Source organism: Daphnia magna, unplaced genomic scaffold, assembly GCF_020631705.1.
Source record: "Daphnia magna isolate NIES unplaced genomic scaffold, ASM2063170v1.1 Dm_contigs230, whole genome shotgun sequence".
Taxonomy (NCBI): Eukaryota; Metazoa; Arthropoda; class Branchiopoda; order Diplostraca; family Daphniidae; genus Daphnia; species Daphnia magna.
In genome coordinates, this window is record NW_025533191.1 from 713 (window position 1) to 14,778 (window position 14,066).

Consider the following 14,066-nt stretch of genomic DNA (forward strand, 5'->3'; position numbering starts at 1 on the left):
ATTCTCAGAAAACGAAATTAACAACATAGAACACAGTGGGAAAATTTGTTCTGCTGATGGATATTCTTCGGGAGTGCGAGCTGATTGGTGATAAATTATTGGTCTTCAGCCAGTCAAGCCTAGATCTGATAGAAGAGTTTCTTGCAATTGAAGATTTCAAAATCAAAACAGAAGCACTAACGAAACCAATGGGGCAAGTGTCATAATTTGCCAATCACGATGTTTGCGTTTATTATTTATCTTTTAGAAGGTTGTTGGCGGCACGTGGAATATCAATACTGATTACTTTCGACTGGATGGCTCCACGTCTTCCGAACAGCGTCTTAAATGGTGCCGAGCGTTCAATGACCCCCAAAATCCCCGTTCGCGTCTGTTTATAATCTCAACTAGAGCTGGCGGTATAGGCATAAATTTGGTGGGAGCCAACCGCGTCATAATTTTGATGCGTCATGGAACCCGTCACATGATCTGCAAAGTGTCTTTCCGGTTTACCGGTATGAAATTTGTCTTGACTAATAACATCCGTAATTAAATTTTTAAATGCAGGTTAGGACAAAAAGAAGCCGTGTTACATTTTCGCTTCGTAGCTCAGGGAACCATGGAAGAAAAAATCTATTATCGCCAGGTTAGCAAAAATAAAAATAAATATTCTTTTTTCGTCGCACTGCTTGCTGACGTTTTTTGTTCCCCTTGCACAGGTAGCCAAACTCTCACTATCAAGGCGTATTGTTGACGAGGAGCAAATCGATCGTTACTTCGCCTCAAACGATTTGACTGACCTCTATACATTTAATGCCGATGGCCAGTTTTCGTTACCGGCTTCAATACAAGAGCGTGATGACACTTCTCTTCTTGACGACAACCTGTTGGCTGGAGTCGCAGTTCGACTGAAAGAGTGGGTTGGTGGGTACCAAGCACACGATTCTTTTGCTTCAGAATCGTCCTGAAGAATATCTCGAAGACAGTGAGCAGCAAGCCATTTGGAAAATATTTCAAGTAGAAAAAGAAAAAGAGACTTCGTTGGCGCAAGCAAGCTCGCAAATAACTCTGTGATGAAGTTGGTTTTGTTTACAACTGTCGAGCATGGTGTAAGGGAGGTGTACCAACTCTTCAGTTAAGAAGGGTATCTCAGCTGAAGCCTCTCGTGGTACAAGGTTATCAATCGTCAGAGACGCCTGGTGGCCGATCTTGAACTAAATGAAAACCCACTTGAAAAATATTCTAAGTCCAAAACAGTGGATCCATCCCTATCGGCATTCGCTACTGGGGCCTACGGCCTTGGCAATAAGATGGCATTTCAAAATTAATGTTATTATCTTTCTTGTTTGGAAAAAAAAATATTTCAAGTACTGTATGATCACACTCTATATTTAAAAAAGAAATTAAAAGATAGTTTAAGTATTACTTTGTATTACATTTCTTGTATGGGCATTTTTGGCCAGTTTGAAACTCGCCTGGACTGTTGTTTGTTCTTTGGACAATAAAACATCTTTCAAACGTTTAGATTCAAAATAATATCTCACTTTTACATACTCCATTATTAAAGTTCCCATATTACAATGGCGATGAGTATCACAAAAAAGGGGCAGTACATTGGTTAATTTAACTTTTGCTATACACTCTTGGAATGTATCAGTGATATAAATATGATTAAGTGACTTAAAGTGGTTTGAGACAACTTTTTCAATTGCGCACAAAGTTTGGTACATTGACAGGGTGACAAACACCAGTCCACCCTTTGGTTCGAGCTCTCGTGTATGCATCTGCGTCAAAATCACTTGGTAGATCTGCTTCTTTGGTAATTACAGTCTGTCTGCATGCCTCACACTCGAAAAGGTTTTTCTCTCGTTTTCACCATGTAACCTGCTACATCGTATATGAGAAAGTTACCGATTCTATCTTCTTTGGACAAGGGCAACTCGTTTACGTAACGCTTTCCCAGCTCTTCCATTAAATCATCTTTCATTGCTACCCTTAAATCAGCAGCAGCCTTAGCATTGTCGCGGAATTTTTTAATGAGACACTCCTTAAAATCGACGAGCACCCTAATATGGTCATCATTTTCTACATTTGCGTTCCGCAATAGTATCTTCGCGGGTGTGTACAATGACATCATCCTGATAATATGTAGAAAACTTGTAGCCGTTGGATGTGTATCGACTGAACGTATGCGCCCAAAAGTCATCTATAGGCAAAAAGGATAGTTCATTAAACGATTATTTGCATTTTTTTTACAAATATATACCTCTAAGGCGTCTTGGTTTCATTTTGCTGTCAGTACGAAATCGTATTTTCTAAAGGGTTTTTGGATTCAATAACTCTTCTGTCAAGTCAATGGTGCTACGGATAGACAAGCGCCAGCCATCTAGAGTCGTATCTGACGCAAATGCGGCCATTATTCGACGTTTTCCAGGATTGCGATGGCACTCCTCAGTTAACTCTATTATTTTTAGCATGTCTTCGAGTACAGATTTTTTCCCCTTTGTTACCTTTCCCTCCATTTCGACTTCAAATTATTCCAGTTGTTCCCATTAATTGACTCACCCTTGTGTCGTCCATTCATAATGTCAAATGTGTCATTAATAAGCTTTGTAAGCTTTTCTGTAGCTTCTGATCCTAATAAAATAATGAGTTAGATTTAGAAATTTGGAAGATTTAATAAGGTACCATTGAATAAATGCGCTGTTTTTTTGTCTTCTCTTAAAAATTTTAAAGCCATGAGCCATATGTTTGAGTACAGCTGTGTGGCCAAGCTTACCGTCATTCTCTACCAGGTTGATGGCCAAATGTGAGCAAGTTTTAACTTGGGAACCAATTTCAAACCAAGCAACCTTTGATGCTCAAATACTCTCTGATAGAACATGTGGTAGACAGTGTGCCCGGCAAACTGAGAAACATAAAAGGAAAGTATTAGTCTCCATTTGCTTAAGTATGCTAAGCACATTTACAACCTGAGCAATTTTTTGAAGCACAATTTATTCACCATTTTTGGAAAGACGTTATCAAGGCGTCAACCAAACGACGCCATTAATGTGTTCAAACTTTCAGTACGACTAATGGAAAACCGTTGACGACTGATCCGAAGGTAACATTTTCTCACAAGCTCAAGAGATGGCGTTTACTATAGAGAACCAAACAATGCCTACTGGTACCACAAAGAGGCTTCACAAGAGATACCCTTCTTAACTGAAGAGTTGGTACACCTCCGTTTCCGCAAAAGTGGCCTTTGTGAAAACGAAGAACACGCTAATAAAAAAAATCTTGATGTTCAAATATAGCGTTTTTTTTTTTCACAACCCAAAACAGTTTCCACTAGCCACTACTAGAAGAGGTGAGGGGGATAAGGATAACGATAGACGATAGCAACACTACAGTTAATCTATTGGGGACCCGGTATTTCATGTATTTGGAACATGGGGTGGTATCTTGTGGAAATCACCATGGAAGTTGCCAACGGCAAAGCGTGTCGCGGAACGTTTTCAATCCGAAAACATCATTATAACAAAGCCTTGCAGTTTCCGTGTAAATTCTAATTTACGAATAATTTTCGAAAAAGTAGCAATGTCATAAATGAACATTACGAGAAATTCAATAACGCATACGATCAATTCATAAGTAAATCAAAAAATTTGGGAATTCGATTAAAAAAAACGGGAAATGTTATCGACGTGGTCCGGCTAGCGACGTGCACGGGAACTATTTAGTTCGTATAATGTAATGCAAAATTTTTTATGCACTAGAAAAATTGATTGATGTGTACAAACAATACGTGTATACAGCTCATAAATTAAAACTTACCCGTAAAATAGAAAAGTAATAAAAAAATAAAAACTGCGGAATTGTTGTAAAACTTGCAGCATGATGTTTTCGGATCTGGAATCAAGGTATTTAAAGGTTCTGTGTACGATTATTGGATGTGTGGGTGGATGTGTAAGGGATACATGTTATAAGATAGCCGCTGTATCTCGGGCACAGCACACCCATATCGATCGCCGAATCGAATCGATACACAACGCATCTGCCCCATACAGTCAACACTGTCGTTGACACTTTTGAAAGGTACGACTAAATTATTTTTTTATTAAGTAGATATGGAGAAACTAACTAATTGAACTAAATGTTAAATTAGTTTTGCACTTAGAGGCATTTTAGCTTTCTTGGCTGGTGCTGGATTTTGCTTGGATGAATCGCATTTAGAACTCTGAAAAAATAAAAATAAATACCATCGGAAGCAAGAGAACACAACAGATTAAGTTTTGGTATTACATCTTGTTTATGTTTCCTATTTTGCTCGGCGACTGGCCTCTCCGGAGTAATGGATGCAAATACAAAATTGGAACTGACCCTTGGTGCCTGAACAGGTAACACGGATTTCATCAACGATGGCAATTTCTGATAAATCTTTTTCACTTCTGCGTAAAAAGATCCGCATCTCACCTATCAAATGAAAAGTAGGAAAGTATATAAGCGCTGATCTCTACAATGTGTTAAGCACTTTGTAAAAGTAACCTACAGTGGTCACAATGTTCGCCTTAGAATGCGTTGACTGCTTGGCGTTGGCAGTAGCAGCGGAGGAATCGCCTTCTGTAATTTGATTAATGGTTTTGGAAGCAGTGTTGATTTTCACCATTTTAGTTTGCCGGCTCATAACCAATGGCACTTCTTTATTCGTTTCCCTGTACACCAAATGTTTGGCGGCAAAAATGGTTGATTAGTAAACTGAAAACATTTTACGTCGTTGGACGATCACCTGTTGCGACTTTTGTTGCAGGAGCCATTTTCTCTATCACTGTGAATTTTTCTCCATGTGAGATCATCCTGTTCTTCAGCAGCTTCATCTTCTTCATCTTCTTGATTTTTTTGACGGGCACCGTCTCCTCAGTATTTTCACCATCAGCCTGTTTCCACCGAAATTGTCTTTGCCTTCCACCGCCATCAGAATGCAAATCTCCATCTTCGAGAAAAAGCTCTTGAAAAAGTCGAACTTCACGCTGGTCTTGATCAAGCATTGTCTTCATTTATGGGCTCTTCCAACTTGCTCACGAACTTCGTTTTCATCAATATCCTCCTTATCGCCTTCCTCCTCTTCCCAGTCATCCATTTCGTCTTCTCGTTCGTCACCGCTGCCAACTTCGGAACCGGACAGTTCAGCCTCGTCTTCAAAAAACTCAGTCAGACCTCTAAATTCTCGTTCCTCTTCATGCATTTCCTCTTCTTCGACAAACGAATGGTTTTCATCGATAGTTTCATCTTCGTCATCTGACAGACAAACACGGGCCCTTTTTTTCACCTTTGACAGTGATTTTTCTCCATCCTCTAAAAAAAGAAGGCACAGTTCCAGGTTCATCAGCGTCATTTTCAGAAACGAATTTTGGGAGAGCACTACTGGAGCCATCTTCCTCGTCATCCTCATCATTCATTGGAATTATTCTTGCGAACGGCTTAACTTCTTCATCAGATTCGTCATCTGCATTTTCAGTCAAACTACTTATTTGCGTGTCTCTTCCAGAAAGTGAATCTACATGGTAAAATAAGTTAGCTAAGCATACAACGAAAAAACAAATCTTCGACACAACTTACCAGGGAATTTTCCCGGGCAGACAGAGGGCCAATAGTTCTTCGACGTTTGAGGTTTCATTGTTTTGTGTGCACTTCAACTTAGGAATAATATCTTCTTCTTCAGCACTATCACTCACGTCCAGGTTTGGAGTGAGATCCTCAAATGAACTAGAACATCCGATTCCCTGAAACATTAAAATTGCATTACAAAATGAAATTAACGCGCCAATTAAGATATTTACTTTCAAACTAGGCTTCACATCCGATCTTAGGGTAGATGTACTTTGATCTAAACACGAATCCAGCTTTTTTGCAGCTACTTCAAAGTTGAGCGGAGGTTCAAAACCATTACTTTGATCGTCAGACTGGTTAGATGTTTGTACTGCTGATTTACTTTTGACTTCATCATTTTCTTCGTAACCAAGAGAATCTTCTTGGTCTTGATCTTCGGGATCTTGGTCACTGTCTTCAGTCTCTTCCTCAACAAATGTAATTTTCTTCTTTTTCCCTTTTTTAGTGCGCTCAAAGTCGTACTGCCAAGAATCTGGGCAGGGAACTGCAGCGTAACGGTCTGCCTATCCGGTATTTGCTGAATAGTCCATTCATCTTCTACACTACTTCTATGCACATCACAATTACTTAGCGATGGGTTATCTTGAGGTTCAACCGCTACAATCTCTGACGATACGATACTTTCAAGCGTTTCTTCCAGCGAAGTGGGTTGGTTGGTGACTACGGTGAAGACCGGATCTTTATGTCTGGAGATTTCCGGTTCAACAATGGTTTCAGTAACATTGGTGTTTGAATTCAGAATAGCCATTTTTGATCCACAATGAGTTTTACTTTTGTTGCTATACATCTTATGACTGTTTGAGAATTTTTCTGGAAGCTTTTCTTCATACTGGAAGGGATCTTCATTGGAGCTTGAAATATTGGGTTCTCGTAAAATTAGTTCTCCACTATTTACTACACGAACATCGGCAGAAGTTGCAAAGGGAGATTTATCCTCTGAAATGTTTGTGGGATCTTTAGTAGTTTTTGGTTCACTTGCAATGGCTTCTTCAAATATTATTTCCACTTCTGCCTCACTACTTCCATTTCTTCCACAGTCTACTGAATTCTGTAGATGATCAGGCACGAAAATATCAAATTCTTTTAGAATACTTAAAATTCTGTCTTTGCTTTTGACTGAACACAGCAGCTTCCCAGAATAGATGTACTCAAGAACACAAAACAGTTCTTCAAAGCTCAGATCAATTGAGATGCAGACATCTAGGTCTAACTCACAATCAGGTAACAGGATGGAAAAGAAACCGGCTGGCAGCAGCAAGAACACCTGTGTAAAATATTTTATGAAATCATTTCAAGAAATACAGCATTTTCTAAAATTTTGAACTTCATCCAATCATACTTCTGTTAGCATGGAGCTTGTTTTGTAAGCTGTGTTGTTCATTATTGTCATCTGGAGACTGGCAAAAAAATGTAACATCCTGAAACATAAAAAAATTCAGAGAATCAACGAGACAGACTAAAGAGGAAATTGGCAAAATAAGGTGGTGTATATAATACACACAGCACACAAAGCTTGCAAAATCTCATTGTTTAAAAATAATGGAAAATCTAATTGTTGAGAAACAGCCATAATCATGTCTTACAGTGAATTGTTCTTTTTTCCATCCATCCATCAACAAGAAATGATGCAGACATACTCCTGGTTAATTCCTACAATCTTAACTGGACCTTCACTACTCATTGTTTTTTTCCTTTTAGATGCCATTCCCATCCCGCAAAAGTGGCCTTTGTGAAAACGAAGAACACGCTAATAAAAAAATCTTTATGTTCAAATATAGCGTTTTTTTTTCACAACCCAAACAGTTTCCACTAGCCACTACTAGAAGAGGTGAGGGGATAAGGATAACGAATTAACGATAGACGATAGCAACACTACAGTTAATCTATTGGGGACCCGGTATTTCATGTATTTGGAACATGGGGTGGTATCTTGTGGAAATCACCATGGAAGTTGCCAACGGCAAAGCGTGTCGCGGAACGTTTTCAATCCGAAAACATCATTATAACAAAGCCTTGCAGTTACCGTGTAAATTCTAATTTACGAATAATTTTCGAAAAAAAGTAGCAATGTCATAAATGAACATTACGAGAAATTCAATAACGCATACGATCAATTCATAAGTAAATCAAAAAATTTGGGAATTCGATAAAAAAACGGAAAATGTTATCGACGTGGTCCGGCTAGCGACGTGCACGGGACCTATTTAGTTCGTATAATGTAATGCAAAAATGTTTTATGCACTAGAAAAATTGATTGATGTGTACAAACAATACGTGTATACAGCTCAAAAATTAAAACTTACCCGTAAAATAGAAAAGTAATAAAAAAAAATAAAAACTGCGGAATTGTTGTAAAACTTGCAGCATGATGTTTTCGGATCTGGAATCAAGGTATTTAAAGGTTCTGTGTACGATTATTGGATGTGTGGGGTGGATGTGTAAGGGATACATGTTATAAGATAGCCGCTGTATCTCGGGCATAGCATACCCATATCGGTCGCCGAATCGAATCGATACACAACGTATCTGCCCCACACAGTCAACACTGTCGTTGACACTTTTTGAAAGGTACGACTAAATTATTTTTTTATTAAGTAGATATGGAGAAACTAACTAATTGAACTAAATGTTAAATTAGTTTTGCACTTAGAGGCATTTTAGCTTTCTTGGCTGGTGCTGGATTTTGCTTGGATGAATCGCATTTAGAACTCTGAAAAAAATAAAAATAAATACCATCGGAAGCAAAAGAACACAAGAGATTAAGTTTTGGTATTACATCTTGTTTATGTTTCCTATTTTGCTCGGCGACTGGCCTCTCCGGAGTAATGGATGCAAATACAAAATTGGAACCGACCCTTGGTGCCTGAACAGGTAACACGGATTTCATCAACGATGCAATTTCTGATAAATCTTTTTCACTTCTGCGTAAAAAGATCCGCATCTCACCTATAAAATGAAAAGTAGGAAAGTATATAAGCGCTGATCTCTACAATGTGTTAAGCACTTTGTAAAAGTAACCTACAGTGGTCACAATGTTCGCCTTAGAATGCGTTGACTGCTTGGCGTTGGCAGTAGCAGCGGAGGAATCGCCTTCTGTAATTTGATTAATGGTTTTGGAAGCAGTGTTGATTTTCACCATTTTAGTTTGCCGGCTCATAACCAATGGCACTTCTTTATTCGTTTCCTGTACACCAAATGTTTGGCGGCAAAAATGGTTGATTAGTAAACTGAAAACATTTTACGTCGTTGGACGATCACCTGTTGCGACTTTTGTTGCAGGAGCCATTTTCTCTATCACTGTGAATTTTTCTCCATGTGAGATCATCCTGTTCTTCAGCAGCTTCATCTTCTTCATCTTCTTGATTTTTTGGACGGGCACCGTCTCCTCAGTATTTTCACCATCAGCCTGTTTCCACCGAAATTGTCTTTGCCTTCCACCGCCATCAGAATGCAAATCTCCATCTTCGAGAAAAAGCTCTTGAAAAAGTCGAACTTCACGCTGGTCTTGATCAAGCATTGTCTTCATATGGGCTCTTCCAACTTGCTCACGAACTTCGTTTTCATCAATATCCTCCTTATCGCCTTCCTCCTCTTCCCAGTCATCCATTTCGTCTTCTCGTTCGTCACCGCTGCCAACTTCGGAACCGGACAGTTCAGCCTCGTCTTCAAAAAACTCAGTCAGACCTCTAAATTCTCGTTCCTCTTCATGCATTTCCTCTTCTTCGACAAACGAATGGTTTTCATCGATAGTTTCATCTTCGTCATCTGACAGACAAACACGGGCCCTTTTTTCACCTTTGACAGTGATTTTTCTCCATCCTCTAAAAAAGAAGGCACAGTTCCAGGTTCATCAGCGTCATTTTCAGAAACGAATTTTGGGAGAGCACTACTGGAGCCATCTTCCTCGTCATCCTCATCATTCATTGGAATTATTCTTGCGAACGGCTTAACTTCTTCATCAGATTCGTCATCTGCATTTTCAGTCAAACTACTTATTTGCGTGTCTCTTCCAGAAAGTGAATCTACATGGTAAAATAAGTTAGCTAAGCATACAACGAAAAAAACAAATCTTCGACACAACTTACCAGGGAATTTTCCCGAGCAGAGGGCCAATAGTTCTTCGACGTTTGAGGTTTCATTGTTTTGTGTGCACTTCAACTTAGGAATAATATCTTCTTCTTCAGCACTATCACTCACGTCCAGGTTTGGAGTGAGATCCTCAAATGAACTAGAACATCCGATTCCCTGAAACATTAAAATTGCATTACAAAATGAAATTAACGCGCCAATTAAGATATTTACTTTCAAACTAGGCTTCACATCCGATCTTAGGGTAGATGTACTTTGATCTAAACACGAATCCAGCTTTTTTTGCAGCTACTTCAAAGTTGAGCGGAGGTTCAAAACCATTACTTTGATCGTCAGACTGGTTAGATGTTTGTACTGCTGATTTACTTTTGACTTCATCATTTTCTTCGTAACCAAGAGAATCTTCTTGGTCTTGATCTTCGGGATCTTGGTCACTGTCTTCAGTCTCTTCCTCAACAAATGTAATTTTCTTCTTTTTCCCCTTTTTTAGTGCGCTCAAAGTCGTACTGCCAAGAATCTGGGCAGGGAACTGCAGCGTAACGGTCTGCCTATCCGGTATTTGCTGAATAGTCCATTCATCTTCTACACTACTTCTATGCACATCACAATTACTTAGCGATGGGTTATCTTGAGGTTCAACCGCTACAATCTCTGACGATACGATACTTTCAAGCGTTTCTTCCAGCGAAGTGGGTTGGTTGGTGACTACGGTGAAGACCGGATCTTTATGTCTGGAGATTTCCGGTTCAACAATGGTTTCAGTAACATTGGTGTTTGAATTCAGAATAGCCATTTTGATCCACAATGAGTTTTACTTTTGTTGCTATACATCTTATGACTGTTTGAGAATTTTTCTGGAAGCTTTTCTTCATACTGGAAGGGATCTTCATTGGAGCTTGAAATATTGGGTTCTCGTAAAATTAGTTCTCCACTATTTACTACACGAACATCGGCAGAAGTTGCAAAGGGAGATTTATCCTCTGAAATGTTTGTGGGATCTTTAGTAGTTTTTGGTTCACTTGCAATGGCTTCTTCAAATATTATTTCCACTTCTGCCTCACTACTTCCATTTCTTCCACAGTCTACTGAATTCTGTAGATGATCAGGCACGAAAATATCAAATTCTTTTAGAATACTTAAAATTCTGTCTTTGCTTTTGACTGAACACAGCAGCTTCCCAGAATAGATGTACTCAAGAACACAAAACAGTTCTTCAAAGCTCAGATCAATTGAGATGCAGACATCTAGGTCTAACTCACAATCAGGTAACAGGATGGAAAAGAACCGGCTGGCAGCAGCAAGAACACCTGTGTAAAATATTTTATGAAATCATTTCAAGAAATACAGCATTTTCTAAAATTTTGAACTTCATCCAATCATACTTCTGTTAGCACGGAGCTTGTTTTGTAAGCTGTGTTGTTCATTATTGTCATCTGGAGACTGGCAAAAAATGTAACATCCTGAAACATAAAAAAATTCAGAGAATCAACGAGACAGACTAAAGAGGAAATTGGCAAAATAAGGTGGTGTATATAATACACACAGCACACAAAGCTTGCAAAATCTCATTGTTTAAAAATAATGGAAAATCTAATTGTTGAGAAACAGCCATAATCATGTCTTACAGTGAATTGTTCTTTTTCCATCCATCCATCAACAAGAAATGATGCAGACATACTCCTGGTTAATTCCTACAATCTTAACTGGACCTTCACTACTCATTGTTTTTTTCCTTTTAGATGCCATTCCCATCCCGCAAAAGTGGCCTTTGTGAAAACGAAGAACACGCTAATAAAAAAAATCTTTATGTTCAAATATAGCGTTTTTTTTTCACAACCCAAACAGTTTCCACTAGCCACTACTAGAAGAGGTGAGGGGATAAGGATAACGAATTAACGATAGACGATAGCAACACTACAGTTAATCTATTGGGGACCCGGTATTTCATGTATTTGGAACATGGGGTGGTATCTTGTGGAAATCACCATGGAAGTTGCCAACGGCAAAGCGTGTCGCGGAACGTTTTCAATCCGAAAACATCATTATAACAAAGCCTTGCAGTTACCGTGTAAATTCTAATTTACGAATAATTTTCGAAAAAAGTAGCAATGTCATAAATGAACATTACGAGAAATTCAATAACGCATACGATCAATTCATAAGTAAATCAAAAATTTGGGAATTCGATAAAAAAAACGGAAAATGTTATCGACGTGGTCCGGCTAGCGACGTGCACGGGACCTATTTAGTTCGTATAATGTAATGCAAAAATTTTTTATGCACTAGAAAAATTGATTGATGTGTACAAACAATACGTGTATACAGCTCATAAATTAAAACTTACCCGTAAAATAGAAAAGTAATAAAAAAAAATAAAAACTGCGGAATTGTTGTAAAACTTGCAGCATGATGTTTTCGGATCTGGAATCAAGGTATTTAAAGGTTCTGTGTACGATTATTGGATGTGTGGGGTGGATGTGTAAGGGATACATGTTATAAGATAGCCGCTGTATCTCGGGCATAGCATACCCATATCGGTCGCCGAATCGAATCGATACACAACGTATCTGCCCCACACAGTCAACACTGTCGTTGACACTTTTGAAAGGTACGACTAAATTATTTTTTTATTAAGTAGATATGGAGAAACTAACTAATTGAACTAAATGTTAAATTAGTTTTGCACTTAGAGGCATTTTAGCTTTCTTGGCTGGTGCTGGATTTTGCTTGGATGAATCGCATTTAGAACTCTGAAAAAAATAAAAATAAATACCATCGGAAGCAAAAGAACACAACAGATTAAGTTTTGGTATTACATCTTGTTTATGTTTCCTATTTTGCTCGGCGACTGGCCTCTCCGGAGTAATGGATGCAAATACAAAATTGGAACCGACCCTTGGTGCCTGAACAGGTAACACGGATTTCATCAACGATGCAATTTCTGATAAATCTTTTTCACGACGTGGTCCGGCTAGCGACGTGCACGGGACCTATTTAGTTCGTATAATGTAATGCAAAAATTTTTTATGCACTAGAAAAATTGATTGATGTGTACAAACAATACGTGTATACAGCTCATAAATTAAAACTTACCCGTAAAATAGAAAAGTAATTAAAAAAAAATAAAAACTGCGGAATTGTTGTAAAACTTGCAGCATGATGTTTTCGGATCTGGAATCAAGGTATTTAAAGGTTCTGTGTACGATTATTGGATGTGTGGGGTGGATGTGTAAGGGATACATGTTATAAGATAGCCGCTGTATCTCGGGCATAGCATACCCATATCGGTCGCCGAATCGAATCGATACACAACGTATCTGCCCCACACAGTCAACACTGTCGTTGACACTTTTGAAAGGTACGACTAAATTATTTTTTTATTAAGTAGATATGGAGAAACTAACTAATTGAACTAAATGTTAAATTAGTTTTGCACTTAGAGGCATTTTAGCTTTCTTGGCTGGTGCTGGATTTTGCTTGGATGAATCGCATTTAGAACTCTGAAAAAATAAAAATAAATACCATCGGAAGCAAAAGAACACAAGAGATTAAGTTTTGGTATTACATCTTGTTTATGTTTCCTATTTTGCTCGGCGACTGGCCTCTCCGGAGTAATGGATGCAAATACAAAATTGGAACCGACCCTTGGTGCCTGAACAGGTAACACGGATTTCATCAACGATGCAATTTCTGATAAATCTTTTTCACGACGTGGTCCGGCTAGCGACGTGCACGGGACCTATTTAGTTCGTATAATGTAATGCAAAAATGTTTTATGCACTAGAAAAATTGATTGATGTGTACAAACAATACGTGTATACAGCTCATAAATTAAAACTTACCCGTAAAATAGAAAAGTAATAAAAAAAATAAAAACTGCGGAATTGTTGTAAAACTTGCAGCATGATGTTTTCGGATCTGGAATCAAGGTATTTAAAGGTTCTGTGTACGATTATTGGATGTGTGGGGTGGATGTGTAAGGGATACATGTTATAAGATAGCCGCTGTATCTCGGGCATAGCATACCCATATCGGTCGCCGAATCGAATCGATACACAACGTATCTGCCCCACACAGTCAACACTGTCGTTGACACTTTTGAAAGGTACGACTAAATTATTTTTTTATTAAGTAGATATGGAGAAACTAACTAATTGAACTAAATGTTAAATTAGTTTTGCACTTAGAGGCATTTTTAGCTTTCTTGGCTGGTGCTGGATTTTGCTTGGATGAATCGCATTTAGAACTCTGAAAAAAATAAAAATAAATACCATCGGAAGCAAAAGAACACAACAGATTAAGTTTTGGTATTACATCTTGTTTATGTTTCCTATTTTGCTCGGCGA

The 14,066-nt window shown here is 38.4% G+C and overlaps 1 protein-coding gene, 1 long non-coding RNA gene and 2 pseudogenes across 2 annotated transcripts; all 4 read right to left on the minus strand.

The window, feature by feature from the left end:
* Nucleotides 1-1,390: 1,390 nt before the first annotated feature.
* On the minus strand, nucleotides 1,391-3,214 carry LOC123467769. The gene is made up of 3 exons (XR_006641902.1): nucleotides 2,952-3,214; nucleotides 2,246-2,887; nucleotides 1,391-2,185 (listed from the first exon to the last, which is right to left on the minus strand). It is a non-coding gene; the product is annotated as an uncharacterized LOC123467769 (long non-coding RNA).
* Nucleotides 3,215-4,711: 1,497 nt separating this feature from the next.
* On the minus strand, nucleotides 4,712-6,379 carry LOC123467781 (annotated as a pseudogene).
* Nucleotides 6,380-8,617: 2,238 nt separating this feature from the next.
* Nucleotides 8,618-10,488, minus strand: LOC123467770 (annotated as a pseudogene).
* Nucleotides 10,200-11,442, minus strand: LOC123467771. The gene is made up of 3 exons (XM_045167564.1): nucleotides 11,430-11,442; nucleotides 11,103-11,180; nucleotides 10,200-11,027 (listed from the first exon to the last, which is right to left on the minus strand). The coding sequence occupies exons 1-3, from the start codon at nucleotides 11,440-11,442 to the stop codon at nucleotides 10,501-10,503; spliced, it is 618 nt and encodes a 205-aa protein (XP_045023499.1). The 3' UTR covers nucleotides 10,200-10,500.
* Nucleotides 11,443-14,066: the final 2,624 nt, after the last annotated feature.

Bases quoted from the DNA above. Each gene is read 5' to 3' on its own strand.
- LOC123467771 (XM_045167564.1), bottom strand. The intron at 11,028-11,102 runs GTATGATTGGAT...TATTTTACACAG, and splicing joins CAAGCTCCGTGCTAACAGAA to GTGTTCTTGCTGCTGCCAGC.